Source organism: Panthera leo, chromosome D4 (assembly GCF_018350215.1).
Source record: "Panthera leo isolate Ple1 chromosome D4, P.leo_Ple1_pat1.1, whole genome shotgun sequence".
Classification (NCBI taxonomy): domain Eukaryota; kingdom Metazoa; phylum Chordata; class Mammalia; order Carnivora; family Felidae; genus Panthera; species Panthera leo.
The window spans coordinates 31247215-31271937 of NC_056691.1; the positions used below are offsets into that span (position 1 = coordinate 31247215).

Genomic DNA, 24723 nt, shown 5'->3' on the forward strand with positions numbered 1-24723 from the left:
TGGACATATGGGTGTTTTCTGCAAATTCTTTCAACTGTGCTATATGTTTGAAATTTTCCACAATGAAATTTTGGAAAAAGACAAGGGAAGTCTTGACTTTTCAAGTATTTTAAAATAGACATCTAAAGAACCTATGTGTCTGATTTCACTCATATGTGGAATTTAAAAAATAAAACAGATAATCATATGGGAGGTGGGGGAAATAAAGAGAAAGGGAGGCAAACCGTAAAAGACTGTTAATGATAGAGAACTGTGAGTTGATGGAGGGAGGTTGGTGGGGGGATGGGCTAAATGATTGATGGGCATTAAGGAGGGCACTTGTGAGGAGTACTGGGTGTTGTATGTAAGTGATGAATAGCTGAATTCTACTCCTGAAACCAATATTGCACCGTATGTTAACTAACTAGAATTTAAATAAAAATATGGAAGAAAAATAAACAAACAAACAAATAAATAAGTAAATAACAACAACAAAAAAGAATATTCCTTTCTGGACACAGGAACCAATTTATGGACTCATTTCATTTCCTGATGTTATATGTTTCTTTTTTTTTCTGTGCTAAAAGCCCAATGGGGAGGATGAGGCAGGTGGAAGGGCTGCCTAAGTGGACAGAGATAGATGGAAGAGCTGTTTGAGTCTAGTCATGCTTGGAAGGACATTCTCCAGGTTTGTAGATGAGCTGCCTGTTTGATGGAGAGGCAGGGGTGTGACTGAAGGCAGTCAAGGTTCCACCAGGAAAGAGTTTTCCTAAATTTTAAGAATTTTCAAAAGGATAGCATAATAATGAACAGTTGCTCAGTACAGTGATGTGCATGTGGCAGGTGTTCAATGAAAATGTATCCTTTATTTGGCTTCTAAAGATTGGAATAAGATGCAAGTCAGAGATATCCTTTAAAGCAGGGTTTCTCAGCTTTTATACCATTGATATTTTGGGTTGACTCTGTGCAATCAGACAACAAAATGAAATAAAAGGGATCAAAATTGGCAAAGAAGAATCAAACTTTCACTTTTGGCAGACGACATGATACTCTACATGGAAAATCCAAAAGACTCCACCAAAAGTCTGCTAGAACTGATACATGAATTCTGCAAAGTCACAGGATACAAAATCAATGTACATAAATCAGCTGCATTTTTTTAAAACGTTTTATTTATTTTTGAGAGAGAGGGAGAGACAGAGCATGAACAGGGGAGGGTCCGAGAGAGGGAGACACAGAATCTGAAACAGGCTCCAGGCTCTGAGGTGTCAGCACAGAGCCTGACGCGGGGCTCGAATTCACGGACCGCGAGATCATGACCTGAGCCGAAGTCAGCCGCTTAACCGACTGAGCCACCCAGGCGCCCCTCAGCTGCATTTTTATACACCAATAATGAAGCAACAGATAGAGAAATAAACTTATCCCATTTACAATTGTATGAATAACCATAAAATACCTAGGAATAAACCTAACCAAAAATGTAAAAGATCTGTATGGTGAAAACTATAGAAATCTTATGAAGGAAATCAAAGAAGACACAAAGAAATGGAAAAACATTCCATGCTCATGGATTGGAAGAACAAATATTGTTAAAATGTCAATACTACCCAAAGCAATATACACATTCAATGCAATTCCAATAAAAATTGCACCAGCGTTTTTCTCAAAGCTAGAACAAGCAATACTAAAATTTGTATGGAACCACGAAGGACCCCAAATAGCCAATACTGAAGAAGAAAACGAAAATGGGAGGCATCACAATCCAAGACTTTACCCTCCATTACAAAGTTGTAATCATCAAGACAGTATGGTATTGGCACAAAAATAGACACATAGACCAATGGAATAGAATAGAGACTCCAGAATTGGACCCACAAAAGTATGGCCAACTAATCTTTGACAAAGCAGGAAAGAATATCCAATGGGAAAAAAAACAGTCTCTTTAACACGTGGTGCTGGGAGAACTGGACAGTGACATATAGAAGAATGAAACTAGACCACTTTCTTACATCATACACAAAAATAAACTCAAAATGGATGAAAAACCTGAATGTGAGACAGGAAACCATCAAAACCCTAGAAGAGAAAGCAGGCAACAACCTCTTTGACCTCAGCCATAGCAATTTCTCTTTCTTCACTTTAAATCTACAGGTGTCTTTAGGTCTAAAATGAGTCTCTTGCCAGCAAAATAGAGATGGGTCTTATTATTATTATTTTTTTTTATCCATTGTGATACCCTATCTCTTTTGATTAGAACATTTAGTCCATTTACCCTCAGAGTGATTATTGAAAGATGAATTTAGTGACTTTTTTCTTTTTCTTTTTCTCTTCTTTCTTTTTTTTTTTTTTTTTTTTTTGCGCCTGTAGAGTTGGTGTTTCTAGTGTTGTTCTCTGGTCCTTTTTAGTTTTTGTTGCTTTTGGTCTTTTTTGTTTTTGTGTTTTTCTCCACTCAATGAGTCCCCCTTAAAATTTCTTGCAGGGCTAGTTTAGTGGTTATTAACTCCTTTAGTTTTTGTTTGTCTGGGAAACTCTATCTCTCCTTCTATTCTGAAAGACAGACTTTCTGGATAAAGAATTACTGGCTCATATTTTCCCCATTCAGCATGTTGGATATAGCCTGCTACTCATTTCTGACCTGCCACAGTTCTGTGGACAGATCTGCTTGGAACCTGATCTGTCTTCCTTTAGAAGTTAAGGACTTTCCCCTCCCTTGCTGCTTTCAGGATTCTTTCCTTCTCTGTGAATTTTGTGAATTTGACTATGACATGCCTTGGTAATGGTAGGCTTTTGTTGAATTTAATGGGAGTTCTCTGTGCTTCTTGGATTTTGATGTCTATGTCCTTCCCCAGATTAGAGAAATATTCAGCAATAATTTGTTTACATAAACCCTTTGCTCCTTTTTCTCTCTCTTCATCTTCTAGGATATCTATGATATGAATGTTATTACATTTTAGTAAGTCACTGAGTTCCTTATGTCTGCCTTTGTCATCCATGACCTTTGTTACCCTCTTGTTTTCAGCTTCATTATTTTCCATAATTTTATCTTCTATATCACTAATTCACTCCTCTGCCTTGTCCATCCTCCCTGTAATGGAACCCTTTCAGGTTTGCACATCAGTTATCACATTTTTAATTTCAGTCTGACTAGATTTTAGTTCTTTTGTCTCTACAGGAAAGAATTCTCTGGTATCCTCTATTCTTTTTTCAAACCCAGCTAGTATCCTTATAATCATTGTTTTAATTCTAGTTCAGATGTCTTACTTATATCTGTATTGATTAAATTCCAGGCTGTGATTTTTACTTCCTGTTCTTTCTTTTGGGTGAATTTCTTCATCTCGTCATTTTGTCCACAAAAGAAAACAAGAAAGAAAGAAAAAAATCAAAACAAACAAACAAACAACCCCCCCCCTCCAATAAAACAAAAACAAAGCAAAAAATGAAAGAAAACCCAAATTAGATCCGGGATGTGTTTTGGCCTGCTTCTTAAAAGAACCTAGGTGCAAAAATAAAAATAAAATAAGATAAAATAAAATAAAAATAATCAAACAAAAATTATATATATAAATAAAAAATTTTTTAAAGAACTTAAAAAATAAAATAAAGGAAAAAAATCATAAAAAGATAAAGAATAAAAGTAAATAGGAAGCTAGTTCCTACTTCCCTTAGAACTGAAGCTTTGTAGTACTTTGATCAGTAGACTTGGTGTGGGTGAGTTTTTTGTTCTGGTCTTCTGGGGAGGCCTGCTGTGCTGATTCTTAAGCTAACTTATTTCAGTGGAAGTGTGCCTAAAGGGTGCAGGGGTGTGGGACTTGGTGTAAATGGCTCCAACATCCAGTAAGTGGTGCTTTTTTTCTCCCTGAAGTCTTTCAGTGCTGATGGGTGAGAAGAATATAGTGATGTCCCACTCTTTAGCCCCAGATCTAAAAGATCGTAACTTCCCGTCTTCAGGAAACCTTCACAGAAGAGCAATCAATCATCCCTCTTTTGTCCCCAATTTCCATTGGAACTGTGCATTTACCCTGCCTGTGTCCATGCTTTTTTATCTCAGGCATGTGCCTGAGTTTCAAAACTCCAAATTTTAGGGACTTCAGAGGTGCAGACCCACTCTGTTCCTCTGGGAGAGGGTCTCACTGTGCTTTTGCCTTGTGAAGAAAGCAGTCGCATGACCGTGCAACAGTTCAGTGTTCATGTCAAATCAGAGTAGAAAGCCAGCACTCTTGCTTGCTGCCCTCAGCCCCAGTCCCTGCTCCTATGCCTGGCAAAGCACAGCATGTTGGCACCACCCTTTCTTCTTGTGACCCTGGGGGATCACAAGCTGTTACTCTGGGATTCTGTCCCACTTTACCACCTGAGCACCTTTAAGCCAGGCACATCCACCCACTGTAGTGGACTACTCCACTGCCATCTTCACCTTCCCAATAATTCCCAATACTCAGTCATACTGAGATGCTTTTAAATATTTTATCATACACATTTTTAGGAAAGGGTTTCTTGGTATACTTAGTCTTCCAATCATCTTACCTTTGTTTCTTCTTTTGCACTATCCCAAGTACTTGAATCTAATGACTCTTATTTATTAAGTTTATTTTTAATTTTTTAAAATTAAGTGGGTGTATAATAATTAATTTTCTTGTGTACTTAAATACCCTTTAATATTGAAAGGAATTAAATTTACTTAGGTTTAAACTATAATTAAACTATAAAATTAATTAAGTTTATAGTTGCAAAGTGATTTACACTCCTTTTTTTATAACATCCTGTTAAAATGATAAAAAGTCAGATCATTCTTTAAAGAAAATGTGATTTTGATTGATATAAGCCTTTTCAACAGCAATGTTGGAGACAAGGATGGAATTTAAAGAATTGAAAGGAAAGAAATTTTAAGCTTTGAATTATATGCAGCCAAGATCTTTTAAATATGAGGGCAGAGAAAAAGATGTTATCAGAAAATAAGGCCAGGGTGCCTGGGTAGCTCAGTTGGTTGAGCTTTGGACTTTGCCTCAGGTCATGATCTCGCTGTTTGTGGATTTGAGCCCCTCATTGGCCTTGCTGCTTTCAGCAGGGAGCCTTCTTTGGATCCTCTGTCCCCATTCTCTCTGCCCCTCCCACTGATGCTGTTTCTATCAAAAATAAACATTTAAAAAAAGAAAAAAAGGAAAGCTTTATTTTACATAAGTCTGTTGGAAAATATTCTTAGAGGAAATTCTCAAGGAGGATGAAAAATAAGTGTAGGAACATGCAGGTGTGTGGACATAAGCGTTGATGTTAGTGATGTTTACTGTATCATAAAAAATACATGAAATTGTGGCATATACAGAATAACCCAGAAGCGAAACTCCAGTAATATCCTCATGAAATAAGGGCTGTCATGACAGAGAAAGCAAAATCAGAGGAGGCAAGAGTACTCTTTGGTGTGCTGAGATAATATGACTATTGACACATGTAAGAAACTGAAAAGGAAATTAATATAATTAATGTTATAAAACCATTAGGATTTTAAAAACTTCCAAATTTTGAACAAAAAGAACATTTGATCTATAAAGTGGGAGATGCAAAAAGAGAAGAAAAAAGAAACAATAAAGAAAATATGGAAAATAATCAAAATAATATGGCAGAAATAAATCAAAAAGAAAACAGCAATTAATTTAATCAAGCTAAAATTATCAGATAAGATTTTAAATATCAAAAAACCCATCAAACAAAGCATATTGAAAATAAAGTAATAAAGAAAATATAGAAGGCAAATATGAATACAAAGAAGACCTAAGTCTAAATTTTGATAAAATTTTAATTTGAGGTGAGATTATTATAAAGGAGTATGAATAAACTAACCCATTCCTGACTTCTGAGTGTAGCATATGTGCACTTGTCTGAATGTATGTGTCCTCTCACCCAAATCCATATATTCAAATTCTAACTCCTAAAGAAAAAGGAGATGAGATAATTGGAACATATTTATGAGCCCTTGTGGAGAGGATTTGTGCCCTACAAAAAAGTCTCCAGATAGATTCCTAGCCCCTTCCCACCATATGAGGACACAGTGAAAAAGTGCTATTAACCAGGAAGAGGCACTTCACCAGAATGTGACCATACCGGCACCTTGATCTTGGACTTAGACTCCAGAATTGTGAGAAATACATTTCTGTTGTTTGATCCACCCTGTTCTGTGGTATTTTGTTATAGAAGCCCTAATGAACTAAAACAACATGTTTTAAAACTTGTGTGGAAAATTTAAAAAATAAAAATAAAACACAAATAAAATAAAATACAAAATCAGGTCAAGACAACATATGAAAAAATGTTTTCAGTAGGAAAGTGTGGATTCTTGGACTTGGAAATACTGGATTGGTTTGTGAAAGGATAAGTGTGTGTATGTGTCTGTGAATGTGTGTATGTATCCACATGTCCCAAAAGTCTTTGTAGTAAAGTTTAAAGCTTTACTAACTTTAGAATTATAAATGTTACAAACTTAGAAAGTAACTTTCATACTTTAATTTATGAATTTTGAATAATTATCTTATTTTTTGTGTATATGTCCTTTTGAAAATGAGACAAAGCAAACACTAAAATTCATAAAACTAACTGCAAAAGAAATTTAAATTATGTGCTTGGGTTTATACAAGACAAGAACATTATATGGGAAACTAGAGTTGAGGACAGAGAAAATTCCAAAAGAAAATTTCCCTGGGAAATAGCCAAAATTCTAGGGTCAACTTCAGATTTTCAAGGGTTGTAAAATTGGTGGGCCCTGAGTCAAGACCCCTAATGGACAAAGGGACCAGGTAATATCTGAGTTCTAGATGGAATGAATAGAAAATTGGCTAAGGTCTCTCTGACATGACAGTAGAGTTGGAAGGTGGAATCTAGAAGGCTCGGGAAAGTGCAGGGATCTGTGGGACTGAATGATGGGGGAGGGGTGGTGCTCTAGCCAGCTCCCCCATTCTCAGGAACCCTTTGTGACAAGGCTTTAGCTCTGTGATGCAGGCCTAGAGCTCTGTCCCCAAGTGAACTACCAGTGCTCAGTTTCCTGAGGACAACAGATTTCCAAAGATGGAGAATTTCTTTTCTCTGAGAAGCACTGGTACCTCCTGGCTGAGCTCTGGTCCCACCTCCTGGGTGATTGATGCCATCTTTGCCTTCCTGTGTGGACTGGGGCTCTTCCTTCTGTTACTCCCTTGTTTTCAGAGTAATCCATCCTTATCACCAGCTAAGAAATATAGAAATATCAGGAAGGTAAGGAAACTTTAGCTAAACCCCAACAGGGATTATCTCTTTTTTTTTCCTTATTCTTATATCCACTTTTCTAAATCATCTAGAGAGTCTTGTGAGATGGGAAATCTCAGGAAAGAATAGAACATCATCCTTCTAGGGACTAGCTAGGCCAGACAAAGCTTAGAGTGGGCACAAGGGTTTCTATCCCAAGATCTCCAGACCCTAGGTCTCCTGGGCGAAGTCCCAGATTCAGTGACCAGTGAGTGAGGACTGTATACTGAGTTCATTGTCTGCAGAAGAACAGACTCCTAAACATTGTTTTACCAGCCACTTTCCCCTTCCTGTGGCAGGTGTCTCAGGTGAGCTCTTCCTCTGTGTTGGGCTGATCTGAAGGCAGTGCTGAACCTGAGAGCCTCTAAAGGGCTAGAGTGGGGGTCTGAACTCTGGAAACAGAGTCTTATCCAGTGGAGCATAGAAGGACCTGTATGTGTGTGTGTGTGTGTGTGTGCATTTCTTGAGTAGAGGAATAGTGATGAAAGAAATTCATAGTGATCTCACATAGAAAATCCATGTTTACATTTTTCAAAGAAGAAAAACTAAAAATATTTTATTCATTTTAAAGATGAATAAAAGAAAGCCACAGAGCTCCATTATATGTAGAAATGTAGAAAGTCATATTATGAACACTGAGCATCTGTGAATCATCTAGAGAGAAGAGATAATTGAGTCCCAGCCCCTCATCTTTTCTCATAGCATCAAGTGGAGCTGAGGAGGAGGAGCAAGAGTAAGAAAAAAAGTGGAGCTTTAAAAGGTAAGCTTATGCCATTTAGCCCTACATGTGCCAAGTTATTCTCCATCTCTCTTGCTCCTGAGGGTCTAATTCCATGGTCTCCAAGGATGCCAGGGGCAGAGACCATCCTTCAGGAAAAAGAGCCCTCAGAGAGGCTCTTGGTAAGGAGATCAGCTACTGTATATTTCCCAGATTCCATGCTTGGTAGGAAGTTGATAGAGGCTGAAATGGGTGTCAGCTGGCAGAGGTGTGTGGGCGGTAGTAGACCATTAATGCCTAGATCAAGAGGTGGAACCTCTGGGTTGATAAGTGGTTTAACTTCACTCAGATTCTTTTGTGAGGTGACCCCTGTCCTTTCTCCCCAACAAGGCAGTTGTGAGGGCTCTGGGGGGTAATGTAAGTGACAAAGTACTCCCCATAATAAACCTGGCCATCACTGTGAGGGATCATGTGGCTTTGAACAGTGATGCTTGGGCTCCATAGTCTAATCTCCCAACAGTCTCCCCCTAAAAGCTTAGCCTAAAAGCTCCCCCCTGCACTCAGCCTCCCCTAAAACACTTAGGGCCCTACTTTCACTACTGTAACCCAGCCTCCTTATTTCCAGCTTGCAGAAATTGCCTGAAAGAACTGGAGGGAGCTCGCAGTCTGATTTCACTTCTGCAAAGGTAAAGAATTTTTCCCCTTTTCCCCCTTTTCCTTGGTCCTCCTTTGTCCCAGAGTTTATGATTTGACCCCTGGTCCATAGGGAACCCTGGGAGGGGGAGCCACAGAAACAAAGTATGGATAAAGCTCTGGGGTAAGGAATAGCAGGAGCAATGTGAAATCAGTATGGAGACTGTGGAGGGCTGTAGGTTGCAGGTGTTATCCCTGCCCAGCCTGCCCTGCCCTCCTTGCCCTGTCAGCTTCTAGCTGCAGCTTGTGCCTCCTGTCTCCTACAGCTGCCTGGGGAGGCTCCCTGACAAGGGTGGCTTTCATCAACTCTTATGTCAAGACATCCCTGGTGAGGTGTGCAAAGCAGTGCCTGCTGGAGCCCACCAGCCATGCAGGGAGCCTATGGATGATGCTGCTCCCACCATGTTCCTGTTGGCTACCCCAGTTCCTCTGACTCAGCGCCCTCTACTTCTTGGCTCAATGACCTCTTCAGTTTCTGTTCATTCCCACTCATCTCTGAGTGCCTCTTCGCCACCAGAGCCTTTCCTTCCCCTCAACAGCCTTTTGCCCCAGCCACTTGCTCTTTCCCCTCTGCCTCCATGTCCCCTTAATTCAGAGGCCTGCCCTCCACCTCTGAGAGCCTCCTCTGCCCCACAACCTCCAGACTCTATTCTGACTCTTCCTCAATGTGACTCCTTGGCATTCCCACCGAGCACCATTCCACAGAGGTCATCTCACACCCCTTGGTCAGCTTCTGCTGTTCCAGCCATCTCAGGCCTTGGCCACTCAAGTTGTCCCATTTCAGCCTTGTCATGGTGGCACACTGCTGCCAAAGCCCTGTGCCTCTCAACCTCATCAAATTATGAGTCTCAGCAAGAACACCTTTCCCACCACTCACCAGAGGCCTCATTCTGGGGAAACCCCACCAACAGACAGGTAGGAGTTGCTAGCCCCTCTTTGCTGAGCTCAGATAATCAGAAGCTCCTGGAAATACAAGTCACAAAGAGAGTCAAGGTCAAGATTTGGAAAGAAAAAGAAAAAGATGAATCATATCCAAAACAAATGAGCCCAGACTACCACCTGAATTCTTTGGGGAATATGTTGAAGTCACTGAGTCCTGAACAGAACACAAGCCTACAACACTTCTGGAGTACAAAAGGAAAACCAGAGCAGCTGCCTGGTCATCAGAAGCTCTCATATCCTAAGGTCTTGGGACACCATCTACAGCAGAAATATAACCAACTTTTCTGGGGTCTCCCCTCTCTACACAGCGAATCTCTGGTGGCTACTGCCTGGATCTCTGAGGGCTCTTCAGTGCCACAGTCTTCCTCTTTCTTATTCAATGGAATCTCAAGTGCCTGCCCAACTCAAATGCAGGGTAAACTATCTCCACTGCTTTCTCAGTCCCAGCCCCCGTCCCAACTGGAGTTCCAATCTCAACCCTTGGTTTCATCTGTACCTCAATTTCAACCACCGTCTCTGGCTCAGATCCTGACCCAGGATCATCGCCAATCCTCTCTTCCAATCCTATCACCTTCGCCACCTCAGATTGAGGCCTGTGAAGTATCTTGCCCTATAGCCCAGGATAAGTCACAATTTCTCATCCCACCTGAGATTCAACATCCAGAATGGCCTTTGTTGCAGAAGCAACTAGAAAGTGGGTGGGCTTTATCCTCTGTAATCAAAAGATCTCAAGAAGTCTTTAGTGTCTTCACTTCCAATCTTCCTGAGGACAGTTGGGCAGTCTCCCTCCTTCCTGAGAACTTTCCAATCAGTGCTGAACTCCGTAAGCAACTGGAGCAACACCTACAAAAGTGGCTTATTGAACACCGGTGGGAGCTGCCCCGTAAGATCCAAGAGTCTCTGGAACTAAGGCAGCTTCAGGGTGAATTACCAGGGACATGTCAGGCAAAGGGCAAGCGTGGACCCTCACGTCCCTCTGCATGTGCAGGTAAAAGCAACAAGGATACACAGAAAGTGGAGTTCCAGCTAAGCCAGAGCATGGGCAAGGGCCTGGGGTATATTTTGGGGAAGGTCCCAAAAGATCTCTCCAGGGACTCAGAAAGCTCCCTAATGGGGTTTCAGGAAGTAAGCTCTGAAGAGTCAGAATGTGACTTGGGGTTGTCAATGAGTGACTCAGGGAGCGATTTGCTAAAGAGCTTAGATAAGAATCTAGAAAACATCCTGAAAGACCATTTGGGTAGGAAGTTGGGGAAGATCAGTGGGAGTTTGATCCCTGTGAGTGTGCACAAATCCTGGCTTGCAGTCAACCATGCTTTTCCGAAGTCCAACACTCACAAGGAAATCAGAAACCTAGGAATCTTGAAGTGTTGGGGACCATATGTGAACACCTCCCACAGGGTTTCCTTCCTCAATCCAGACATTCAAGAAGTGCTGGAAGCACATATTATAAGGTTTTGGGTGAGGCACAGGTGGGGTCTACCCCTCAAGGCTCTTAAGCCCATAAATCTATTTAAGTTGAAAAAGGTTCAACCTTTGCCCATTCTGCAGTTTGCCTTTAACCCCTCAGCCACCTGTGTGTCTGGAACTGCCTCAATAATCAAATTTGCTGAATCCCTGAGAAGAAGACCTTCTCAGGCATGTCTGGGAAAGAAAGTTGTAGCAGAAGAATCAGGTCTCACCCTGGAGAGGCCTCTCCTTGCCCCTTCACCTATGTATGGGGAAATCCAGAGGGCCCTGATAAGGACCCCATCTGATGACAACCAGGGGTCCTCAAAGGCCTCTCTGACTGGACAGGATAGCAGGCCACCTTCTCAGTCCTTCACACTCAACCTCATGGGCAGAACTCCGCAGAGTGATTCTGCAGAATGGGCTGAGAAGAGCAGCCTAGAGCTGAGTCCCAGTTCAGCAATGGCTGGGAATGAGCCAAGAGAGGAGAGTGAGGATTGGGCCTCACAAGACCCCTGCCATAGGGTAGCAATGCTGAAGATGAACTTAGGACCCCAATATCTTAGGTCTGAAAAGGCTAGGGAGGCAGGGGAGGCCAAGCCTCCTACTCTTCAGCCAAGACCCATCTTGGGAACCAATGTGCTCACAAAACCCCAAACCATAAATGCACATATGGGGGGTTTAGATACCAGTAAAAAACTTTCTAGAATGTCTGCTATCCAAGATCCTGGAGAGTCATGCCTTAACACAGAGGTTAGTGAATTTGAGTCCAAATTGAAGATAAAGCCAGAGAGCCAGTCTCAAGACTGTCCTACACACGTGATCCTTGCTGTAGACAACTTGGCTTCTCAGGCACCTCAGTGTTATCCCCAGACAGTGCCTACTGGAGACAAGATAGCTTCCCAGATGCTGTATGGCTTAATGGCAAACCAAAAGAGCTGCTTAAGGCAGCAAGATCCCATGAACTCTGGACTTCAGGACTCACGGAAGAGCCAGAGCAAGATGACTGCCTCTACTTATAAGAGAGAGGACTGTAGGAGGCCCAACTCAGGAAAGAATAAAGAACGGTTTGAAGAATTGAGGACCTCTCAAGCTGAAAGTATGAGTCACCTTTCCTCAGTCAGAGGAATAGTAGACTCTGTTAGGAACAGATGCATACAGTTCCTGCCAGAGAAGAAACAAGGTCCTCCAGAAAACCTTTTCAGAAAAAGGATGAGGCACTTTTTTCAATGGATTTTCCCCAATAGAAAAGTCAAAGGTCAGAACACTATGCAAAAATGTAAGCCAATAATAGCCTCTGCCGAGAGCCAAGGACCAGTAAAAAGCAGATCAATTATGGCTAATGAGACTTCTGAGGCTCAGGCACTCATGACAGCTGTTGGACAAATTCTAGAGGAGAAAATGGCAATCCACCATGGACTTCATGGCACAAAGTTAAATGAGCACAAACAGGAACTCCAAGCACCAGTATGTGGGTGTTTCTGCTACCACAGGGTTCCCTTCTACCCAGAGCATGGGAGAATGAGTTATACAGCCCACAATCACCAAGACACCTCCAATGGTCAGAGTAGCTCTTTCAAGGAAAGGCAGGTTAAACACCGACAGTCCTTGAAAAGTGTAAGATTCGAGGATGAGCAACTGGACCCAAGGCACCTCCCATCCCTGCCTCCCAAGAAGACTTTGTCTCCAGTCAGTCCCTGCCAGTATAGGCCAAGGATGCCAGGTGCCCCAGGCTACCATCAACACTGTCCACGGCACTGTCTTCTTCAGGCCTCCCTGTTTGGTCGATCATAAAATACTTCTTTAGCCTTTCCTAGTAGGAAAATATGTCTTCAAGAAAAAAATTAGTCCATGTAAAGAAAGTGTTTTTTTTCTCATTAGCACATCCAAATACCTAATATTCCCCAATATATATGTTTTCCCCCCAAAAGAGGGTAGTATGGTTGCTTTTGTCTGTGCTGTGCTCAGTATGTACTTTGGCTTCTAGAAGGGAGGAGAATGGAGGGATTTTGGCCTTGGGCATTGTAGCTTGCTCTTTATCCTTTCATTATACATTGTTTTCATGATACTGTCATTATGCAAACAAAAACTACCCTAAAAATATGAGAAATACCTATGAAGACCTTACCCAAGATCTGGCTCAACTTGCCTTTCTCTTGCTTCCACTCTACTTTGAAATTTATACAGCTATAGGGGATAGGTTTCCAGACATCATAGGGCTGGACTCAGGGTCCCACTCAGGCTCCAGGAAGTATCAGAACCAAGTGGATTGAAATTTGGTAGAGGGTACTAGGCCTAAAGTTCAGAAGCAGGAGAAATCCTTTTCCTGGATCTCTTGGTGAAGAATAGAGGGCATTTGCTCTTGAGAGCCCCTTCTCTCTCTTGTGAAGAGCTGAGGTTGAGTTAGGCCCTGTGAACCCCTCTGAGCTTAGCTTTAATGTCACCCTCTTCCACCTCTGCCTTTCCTGTACTTCCAGTGATGAGGATGGCACTTCCAGCTCTGAGTATGTGTAAGTGAGAGAACATCAGGGAAGTTGCTAAGGGCTATGTTCACCTTTACCCCAAATGAATATTCAAGGGTCACCTGCTTTCCCTCTATGTTAACCCCAGAGAAGGAGTTCTGGATTAATGAAACAAGATTGAGTGTATCTGTATGTAGTAACTATGTGACGGTTGAATACTATGAACTTAGAATGGGATGTGGGAGACAAGTTGAAAAGTTTGGATCCAAAGAAAAAGGCAAAGTGGCACATGGTGCCTATAAATTTGCAGTGAGTGAAGAGCCTCTGATATCCCACCACCATCTACAGGCCTGGAGGAAAGAAAAAGTTAAGGGCTCAGTGGCTCATCATACCCCATCATGGTCTCCACCCCACTCCAGCTCTAAGATCACAGACATAGAGAAGCCACTTTTATATCCAGAACAGATGGTCAAATTTGTAGATGTAAAGCAAATGAGGGAAGGTTAATCTCCTAATAATATATTTAATACACTTACACATTATCACCTCTTGAATTCAAGAATTCAGGTGGAAAAGCCAGGATTAGGGAGCTTCAGATGTAACTCCCAGTCTGGTGACCTTTATTTAAACACAGGGCTGTAGAACTGCTCCTCAAGGAGTGGTGGGGAGTTAAAAGGCCCAGAGACTGGCCTGCAATCATGTAGTAAGTCTCGTCTGGCTCCCAGTCCTTGCATACTCCAGAGTCCAGCAGATGAGGCCATCAGACAGGATTTGTGAAATGGGAGTTGGGGAGAGCATGGAAATGACCTGTTCAAAATGGGGAGGTATAGCTCAGGAGTGGTCCACTGCTCTCTCCACTTCTAGCACAGCTTTCCCCCTCCCCTGGCCTCTATCCATATGAGAAAGCAAGAAGATGAGCAATTTCTCTAGCGTTAGTCTGTGCTTTGTGCACAGTAGGCACAGCTGCAGAGGGCATCATTCCCATGGTAGAGAGTTGCTCCAGGAGATGCCCTTGATCCAGAGGATAACAGGAATGGGCCCTGTCCCCCATGCCTGTCAGGATGCCCAACATGTGGGACCTGGGGTGGAGGGGCAGAGTGGTTTTAAGCCTGCTTGTGTCACTGGTTTCTCCCTGGAGCCAGGTCTTGCCTCTGGGACCCAATTCCTGAGTCAGCCTCCAGAGTGGGTCCAGCAATGTAAGTGGAGCCAAGACCTGTGGAAAGGGATTGGGACCCAGCACAGACAGCACCTTGGGGCCCTTGGGAGCTTAGGAGAGGGTGGGACAGAGCAAGGGGCCCTGAGCCTGGTTGCTATTAAGTCTTCAAAGGGCACTGAGAGTTGAGTTCTGGGACAGGAGTAGGGGCTAGATGTGGACCACATAGCCCCTGCCAGAAGTGCTGCAGATGGGGATGCTGACGGAACAGAAAAGAAACAAACAACAACACAACCCCTCCCCCACCCCCACCCCTCAAACACAAAGAAGCAAGTGCCTTCACCCTTCTGTTGCTCAGATTTCCATAAGGTGTGGCAAGGCCAGAAATGGAGACACCCACACAGAGACACTTCATGCAGAGACAACACAGAGACACTTCCCAGCAAAGAGAACACACAGAACTTACAGAGACAACTCTCAACAGAGACCTCTCTCACACAGACACCTTCCATGGTGACTAGAATATTGCCTTACAGAGACCTCACACTGAGACCTCGTATAGGGACTTCATGTTGCCCCACAGATTCTCAGACAGAAACCTAGTACAGATTTCAGAGATTTTCCAGAGACCTAACAGCAAACCTATCAAGACTTCCCAATGGTACCTTCCATACAGACCTCACGCAGAGACCTCACCCAGAAACAACACTCAGAGACATCACGTGGCCTCAAAAAGACCTCACATAGAAACCTCACACAAAGACTTCATCTACAGACAGTGCACAGAAGTCTTTCACTGCCTCACAGACATTTCACATTGAGACCTTACACAGATACCCCATAGAGACTCAACACAAAGACCTCACAGAGACCTCGCATCCATTTTTCTTTTTATTTATTTATTTATTTATTTATTTTTTATTTTTTAATATATGAAATTTACTGTCAAATTGGTTTCCATACAACACCCAGTGCTCATCCCAAAAGGTTCCCTCCTCAATACCCATCACCCACCCTGCCCTCCCTCCCACCCCCCATCAACCCTCAGTTTGTTCTCAGTTTTTAACAGTCTCTTATGCTTTGGCTCTCTCCCACTCTAACCTCTTTTTTTTTTTTTTTTCCCTTCCCCTCCCCCATGGGTTTCTGTTATGTTTCTCAGGATCCACATAAGAGTGAAACCATATGGTATCTGTCTTTCTCTGTATGGCTTATTTCACTTAGCATCACACTCTCCAGTTCCATCCATGTTGCTACAAAAGGCCATATTTCATTTTTTCTCATTGCCACGTAGTATTCCATTGTGTATATAAACCACAATTTCTTTATCCATTCATCAGTTGATGGACATTTAGGCTCTTTCCATAATTTGGCTATTGTTGAGAGTGCCGCTATAAACATTGGGGTACAGGTGCCCCTATGCATCAGTACTCCTGTATCCCTTGGATAAATTCCTAGCAGTGCTATTGCTGGGTCATAGGGTAGGTCTATTTTTAATTTTCTGAGGAACCTCCACACTGCTTTCCAGAGCGGCTGCACCAATTTGCATTCCCACCAACAGTGCAAGAGGGTTCCTGTTTCTCCACATCCTCTCCAGCATCTATAGTCTCCTGATTTCTTCATTTTGGCCACTCTGACTGGCGTGAGGTGGTATCTGAGTGTGGTTTTGATTTGTATTTCCCTGATAAGGAGCGACGTTGAACATCTTTTCATGTGCCTGTTGGCCATCCGGATCGCATCCATTTTTCAAGATCCCAAACAGACAAATATTGACAAGTCCTTGGTAAATATGAAACTAGCATACTAGCAGCGTTATGCCCCTATTGCAATTCTCAAAACACTCAGGCATTGTCAGCATTGTGCTAAATGGGGGTCTCTGCTTGGGGAAATGCTTGGGAATTTTTTCTTTTGTAATGTTATTGACTCTGAACAAAAGAATTACTGATTCTACGTGTAGATTTGCAAAATGAATTTCCACAGGTGCCCATTAACTTGAGAATCACAATTTTTAAACACAACTAAAACAGTCTCCAATGAGAGAAAATATCTTATTTGTCCAGTTTTAGTTATTATCCAGCCAAATGGTGTCACTGTTGCATATTTTTTTTTATTCTCTTGGGGACAAGACCTGAACTGCAAATGGCTTACTTATTTACTTTGAAAACATAATAAAGACCTGCAACAAATGGACTCTAGAAATGAAATAAACCAGAAAAGAAGTGTCTGGATTTATACTTGTCTTGCAGAGGTCTATGTAATTAGCACATTATTTTGCACCTAACAGTTTGCATCAGGCTTGTGGGTTTTATTTTTTAACAAGCTATCTATCTGTGAATATTTTTCACAAATAAGTGAAATTCCTGGTAATATTCCTATTATATCATCTAGCAAAATTATACTTCTTTATATCATTTTATTCCTTCAATGATAAATAATATTATTATACATGTCTTCAGTATATAACACAGTCCTAATGTTCAACTAACATTTAAAAAAAAGGACAAACTATTGAGAAGGATTCATTTTTAATTCTATGAAATGCACATTTTCTAAGATAGGCAGTCAAGATCCACTTTATATTATTACAGGGCTAAAAAAGGACACATTGTTTAGAATAAATTTGAAATATTATGAAATATGTCTTTTTTGAGATATATAGATAGCTTAAAAATTACTGAGCAAGGGATATATTAACATATTAATTGATTTAATCATTTTAATCAATATTTGTATTATCATGAATAATGAAACTTCATTTGTTATATATCCAGCACTTTCCAAAGGGTACATTACAATGAGACTACATATTTCTCAATACTCGTAAGCAACAAATTGTCCTTGATAAAATTTCAATGACAGCTGTCAAGATGTATCACAGGTTAAGTCTCTCAGATTTTCCATTGGGATGATGACATCGCAGTTCTTTCTCTAAGAGGAGCAAGGCTGACACAAGGGCTCTTTTGGTCTATTTTAACAAGAAATTCATTTTTCCCACATAATTAAACAATTTATAACTATTAATTTTTCTACTTTATTATTATTTTTTTCTTTTTTTGTTAATTTTTCTACTTTATTCCTTTATGATATCATTGAATCATAAAATGGAGTATGGTCATGGATGTCATTTAGCATTCTATCAGATCATTTTTTTATAGCACAAGTTATGCAGATAAGTTTATTGATCAGAACAAAAAGGGCTCAATTAGAAAAAGTTTATACAGGAAAATCTCTTTTTCAAGTTACTATTTTAACATGGTTAAAATAAGTGATTTTTCCTTAGTTTTTTGAATTAAAGTTGCTCAGGGTGGCAGAAAGTCTGGAAACATGGGAAATGTCCATAGTAAGTACTTTCTTGCTGTAATAAGTTGAATGTGCTTTTCCTCACTAGTAATTCACAGTTCATTAAGTTGCGCAAAATTATAATGAACAATGTATATTAAAGAAGAATTTCCTTCAATCATTGCATATTACATACATTGCTTCAGATGGTTTCATGGAATAAACTTGCACATTTTCCTCAGAATAAGAAATCAAGGGGTATCAATCCATTAAATATATATTAGTTTTTCCAGACTCTATGGCCATCTGTATTTTACTTTTAGTGAGATTCACCTATCTTAAAATCTTAAAAGAAGTTTTACCATTTATATATTTCCAAAAAAATTGGTATCAAAAATTAGAGAAAAAAACAAAAACAGATCCCTTTTGTTTTCAAGAAGTTTTATATAAAAACATTTTGCTGAAAATGAAGTGATTCTTAATCTACAGATGAAATACTTTTTACATGATACTTAAGATATATTATAAATTTGGATTTAAGATAAATATTTACAACTGGCCTCATGCTGATTTCAATAAACCAGGCACTCTAGAACACAATGTGCAAGGACAGCAATTATGTGATGTCTTCTTAATACTCCAAGGAATAAAGATCTCTTCCAAAGTAGTCGTTCTACAATGTTAACCCCAAACAGCGATTCTTCTTGATAGATTGTATTTTTAGTTTCACTCACTTTATAACTAACTGCCATAGAAATACATTTCTGAAAGTGTTCCCAAATATATACAGCTACTATGTTGTGGTCACACCATGGGCACAGTAAGGAACATCCATATCTGGATAATCCAGGGGCTTCATAACTGCCACCAGTTATTTGAAGTCGGTTTGACTCAACCATTTCTGGCACGAGATTGGTCTTCGTCACGTGAACCGTTGTATTTTCCAAACAGCTACAAGTCACCTTCCTTAGTTTGCTGCTGTACCCCTTCCTGGCTGGTCACCGGCTGTAGTAACCTGAAGAGTCCATTTACTCAGGGATGTCCACTCTGGGCTCTGCACAGACACATTGTGTCACAGATGTGCACATGACGCTGATGAAACTTCCAGAAAAGTGTCATGTAATGCCTGCCAGGCACAGTAGGTGAGGATTTAGAAAATGCTAACATCTTTTGTAGGAAACGTGGATTACACAGCTCTTTGGTTCTAGGCATTTTTGTGCATTAGATGGCCCCCTGGATGGGGGGAAATGAAGCTGATTTTTTAGAATTTCTCACTCTCATTCACTGTAACTACATCTGCCACTCTTCCTTCTCTGAGTCCAGGAGCTGGAATTGACAGAGTCTCTCTCTGTGATTTCACAGTCTCTACCATGTGTTTACAGTGACCACTAAAACTCACCTATCTCAGATGGGTCAGGTATTTCTGATACTACAGGAGGAAGATAACTGAACTTTTTATTTCCACCACAATTTTATATAGTAACTCTTTACATAGCTATTTGCTATGTCCAATTTATTTTATAGAGTCAATAAATATGTTTTATAGAATTTGGCCCCTGGATTCCACCTACTAGATTACTTGGGCAAGTCATTTATTGCCTAAATTTACAAATTTTATAAAATTGCATTTATTTCATAAAATTTTAATTTATAAAATGTTACTTTCTTTTTGAAATTGGTAAATCTAGGGATTTAGTCCCAGTTTGTTTGGTTTTTTTTAAACATTGGTACTTAACCTAAAATATTTGCCAATTTTCCTTTTTTAATATATATCAGAAAAAATGTTAAGAATTTAGCTGTGAAGATAACAATACTATTGATTTTTTCCTTTCACTTTGTGTGGTTATTTTTGTACCAAACCTCTATTATTGCACAGCAAAGAAGAAAGTTTGTTCCTTGGAAAACATGCAGAATGCTTTTTTCTTGTTTTTTCTTTTCTAACTTTTCATAGAAGTATCATTTTTAATACAGACACATCAACATTGTTGATTACATTTTCAATAATTTAAAAACACAGAAGACCTTCCCTCTAAAAACATAAACAGGGGCGCCTGGCTGGCTTAACCGGTTAAGCGTCTGACTTCGGCTCAGGTCATGATCCAGCAGTTCGTGAGTTGGAGCCCCGTGTCTGGTTCTGTGCTGACAGTTTGGAGCCTGGAACCTACTTCAAGTTCTATTTCTTCCTCTCTCTGCCCCTCCCTCGCTCCCACTCTGCCTCTATCTCTCTCAAAAATAAACATTAAAAAAAAATTAAAAATATAAACAAAGCTTCTTCCATCTGGTCTCTAGATCTTTTTATTCTTATGCCAATTTCTTTAAACTAATTGATCAACTGAGTTATGCATTCATTTACTTTTTCACAATTATAATGATAAAAGGGCCAATTTATCAAGCAGACACACACTGCTAAATGTGTGTGTGCCTAATAACATAGTTTCAAAATACCTTAAGATAAAACTGATAGAATTTCAGAAAAATCAACAGTTATAATCAGATTTCAATACTCATTTCTCAATAAGATGGAACATGTAGACAGAAATTCAATACTAGCATAGAAGACTTGATAAACACTACCAATGAACTTGGTCTAATAGACATTTATAGAATACACATTCTTTGCAATGCGTAATAAACATTTAACTATTCTAGGCTACAAAATAAGTATCAATAAACTTAAAATGATTCCATTTTTACAATGTATGCTCTCTAACAATACTGGAATTTAATTAGAAGTAAAAACAGATCTCTAGAATTTCCTCACATACTTGAAAATCAAGCAAAACACTTGTGAATAACTCATGGGTTAAAATAGAGCCAAACAAAAAAGTATTTTGAGCTGAATGAAAAAGGAAACACTTGTGCTCGCTTGGGCAGCACATATACTAAAAAAGGAAACATTTTGGGGCTCCTGGGTGGCTCAGTTGGTTAAGCATACTCTTGGTTTCAGCACAAGCTGAACCAACTCAACCAAGCTCAACTCTTGGTTGAGCCCTGATCAACTCTGTGCTACTAGCACAGAGTCTACTTGGGATTCTCTCTCTCCCCCTCTCTCTGCCCAGCCCTGGCTCACTCTGTGTAACTATAAAAAAAAAGGAAACCCTTCAATATTAGTGGAATCTCCCTCATCAAGTACTTAGAAGAAATTTTATAGTACTAAATATATTAGAAAAGATTTTAAATCAATGACCTCAGATTCCATCTTAAAAGCCAGAAAAGAAGATCAAATAAAACCAAAAGTATGCAGAGTAAAGTAAATTAAAAAAATCAGTGTGGAAATCAATGAAATAGAAAACACCAAAAAATTAGAAAACATTAATAAAACCAACTCAACACCAGTAAAGCAAACAATTCTATTAAAAAATGAGTAGACAATCTGAATAGACATTTTTCCAAAGAAGATATACAGGTGACCAAAACATACATAAGAAGATACTCAACATCACTAATCACTGGGAAAATGCAAATCGAAACCACAGTAAGATGAGAAATAACAGGTGTTGGCAAGGATTGGAGAAAGGGCACCCTTATACAGTGCTGGTGAGAATGTAAATTGTAGTGGCCACTATGGAAAACAGTATGGAGTTTACTCAAAAAGTTAAAAATAGAAATTAATACATTTCAGTAATTCCACTGCTGGGAATTTCCCTAAAGTAAACAAAAACACTAATTGAAAAAGATACACACACCCTTATGTTTATTGCAACATTATTTACAATAGACAAGATATGGAGACAACCTAAGTGCCTGTTAGTAGATAAATGGATAAAGATGTGGTGTATATACACAATGGAATATTGTTCAGCCATAAAAAAGAATGAAATCTTGCCATTTGTGACAACATGGATGGACTTAGAGGATATTATGCTAAGTGAAATAAGTCAGAGAAATACAAATATCATATGATTTCACTTATATGTGGAATCTAAAAAGCAAAACAACCTACAAACAAAAATCAGAAACTGATTTGTAAATACAGAGAACAAACTGGTGGTTGTCAGAGCAAAGTGGGGGTGAAGAGATAGATAAAAAGATAAAGGAGATTAAAAAGTACAAACTTCCAGTGGCATCTGGGTGGCTCAGTTGGGTAAGTGTCCGACTTCTGCTCAGGTCATGATCTCGCGGTTCGTGAGTTTGAGGCCGTGTCGGGCTCTGTGCTGATAGCTCAGAGCCTGGAGCCTGCTTCGGATCCTGTGTCTCCCTCTCTCTCTGCTGCTCCTCCGCTAGTGCTTTATCTCTGTCTCTCAAAAATAAATAAACGCCAAAAAAACCTTTTTTTAAAAGTACAAACTTCCAGTTGTAAAATGAATGTCTCTGGGATTAAAAGTACAGCATAAGAATATAGTCAATAATATTGTAATAACTGCATGGTGACAGATGGTAACTATACTTATTGTGGTAAGCATTGCACAATGTACAGAATTGTCAAATCACATGTTGTACACCTGAAAATAATAGAACATTTTATTTCAATGACAGTTCAATAAAAATAATCACTATTAAACTAAAATCTTGCTCTTTGAGAAATCTGTAGTATTCACAAAAATCTATTCAGGCTGATCAGAAATGTAATAAATGTGCAATGACTGATATAAACAAAACATCTTGGTCTCTGTGTATGAACGTACTTTTTTTTCATGTGACTTGATCTTGAAAATAGTAAGTGGATGGTATCTGAAAGATAGACCAGTGTTTTCTCAGGAACTGCTATGTAAATGGACACCCCTGGGATAATCCACAAAAGCTGCCTTTCCAAGGGTTCATAGAAAAAAGAGAGGAATTGTGTTTAAATTTTATATCAGTACATTACCATTCTAGAAACAGATGGCACAAAGTGGTCTTCTGAAGAACATGTAATAAAGGCTTTGCTTATAGAGCTATGTGAGAGATGAAGGATCTAGCAAGAAATGGAAGGCAGAGACTAGTAACAGTAGGAAGAACATTCCACCTCTAGATCTGAAAGGGCAGAAGAGGAAACATATTATTGAACATTACCTAGAGCTGAAGTTGTGGAACAGGGTAAGTGTAAAATATTTTTTAATAATTAAATCTCTTTCTTTCTTATTTAATTTAATTTAATTTTATATGAAATTTGTTGTCAAGTTGGTTTCCATACAACACCCAGTGCTCATCCCAACAGGTGACCTCCTCAATACCCATCACCCACACTCCCCTCCCTCCCACCCCCCATCAACCCTCAGTTGATGTTCTCAGTTTTTAAGGGTCTCTTATGTTTTGGCTCCCTCCCTCTGTAACCTTTTTTTCCCCTTCCCCTCCCCTATGGTCTTCTGTTAAGTTTCTCAGGACCCACAAAAGAGTGAAAACATATGGCACCTGTCTTTGTATGACTTATTTCAATTAGCATAACACTCTCCAGTTCCATCCACGTTGCTACAAAAGGACATATTTCATTCTTTCTCATAGCCACGTAGTATTCAATTGTGTATAAAACCACAATTTCTTTATCCATTCATCAGTTGATGGACATTTAGGCTCCTTCCATAATTTGGCTATTGTTGAAAGTGCTGCTATAAACATTGGGGTACAAGTGTCCCTATGCATCAGCACTCCTGTATCCCTTGGGTAAATTCCTAGCAGTGCTATTGTTGGCTCATAAGGTAGATCTATTTTTAATTTTTTGAGGAACCTCCACACTGTTTGCCAGAGCGTCTGCACCAGTTTGCAATCCCACCAACAGTGCAAGAGGGTTCCCGTTTCTCTTGGGATTTGTTCATTTTACCCACTCTGACTCGCGCGAGGTGGTATCTGAGTGTGGTTTTGATTTGTATTTCCCCGACGAGGAGCGACGTTGAGCATCTTTTCATGTGCCTGTTGGCCATCTGGATGTCTTCTTTAGACAAGTGTCTACTCATGTTTTCTGCCCATTTCTTCACTGGATTATTTGTTTTTCGGGTGTGGAGTTTGGTGAGCTCTTTATAGATTTTGGATACAAGTCCTTTGTCCGGTACGTCATTTGCAAATATCTTTTCCCATTCCGTCGGTTGCCTTTTAGTTTTGTTGGTTGTTTCTTTTGCAGTGCAGAACATTTTTATCTTGATGAGGTCCCAATAGTTCATTTTTGCTTTTAATTCCCTTGCCCTTGGGGATGTGTCAAGTAAGAAATTGCTGTGGCTGAGGACAGAGAGGTTTTTTCCTGCTTTCTCCTCTAGGGTTTTGATGGTTTCCTGTCTCACATTCAGGTCCTTCATCCATTTTGAGTTTATTTTTGTGAATGGTGCAAGAAAGTGGTCTAGTTTCATTCTTCTGCATGTTGCTGTCCAGTTCTCCCAGCACCATTTGTTAAAGAGACTGTCTTTTTTCCATTGGATATTCTTTCCTGCTTTGTCAAAGATGAGTTGGCCATACTTTTGTGGGTCTAGTTCTGGGGTTTCTATTCTATTCTAATTAAATCTCTTTAAAAGATAATTTTCTGATGTGGTATAGTATAATAACATGTAAAATGTGTGAAAACAGCATAAAAGCCAAGAGGAGAGAAATGGAAATTTATAAATGTAAATATTTTATATTGTACATTAAGGGATATAATGTCTGTTGAAAGTAAACTGTATTAGGTTAGAGATGTATACTATACAACTGAAACAATCACTGATTAGATTTATAGCTAATAAGCCAACAATGGAGATTGAATGGAATAGCTAAAAACAAAATCAAACCTCAACAGCAGGTGGAAAAAGATGAAACAATTGAACATAAATTATAAAGTGATATATTTAAATTATATAAATAATAAAACTAAATGTAAAAGTTCAACAATGTGATTAAATAAGTGGATA

General features: G+C 39.7%; 1 protein-coding gene across 1 annotated transcript; it reads left to right on the forward strand.

The window, feature by feature from the left end:
- The first annotated feature begins 6907 nt into the window (after positions 1-6907).
- On the forward strand, positions 6908-14099 carry LOC122205399 (spermatogenesis-associated protein 31A6-like). Its single transcript, XM_042913762.1, has 4 exons — positions 6908-7212; positions 7945-8002; positions 8586-8646; positions 8920-14099. Exons 1-4 carry the CDS (start codon positions 7030-7032, stop codon positions 12833-12835), a joined length of 4218 nt encoding a protein of 1405 aa, XP_042769696.1. The 5' UTR covers positions 6908-7029; the 3' UTR covers positions 12836-14099.
- Positions 14100-24723: the final 10624 nt, after the last annotated feature.

Excerpts from the sequence above, each read along its gene's own strand:
- LOC122205399 (XM_042913762.1), top strand. The coding sequence starts at position 7,030 with ATGGAGAATTTCTTTTCTCTGAGAAGCACTGGTACCTCCTGGCTGAGC. Across the intron at positions 8,003-8,585 it reads AAAAAGTGGAGCTTTAAAAG|CTTGCAGAAATTGCCTGAAA; the intron begins GTAAGCTTATGC and ends CCTTATTTCCAG. Across the intron at positions 8,647-8,919 it reads CTGATTTCACTTCTGCAAAG|CTGCCTGGGGAGGCTCCCTG; the intron begins GTAAAGAATTTT and ends TGTCTCCTACAG.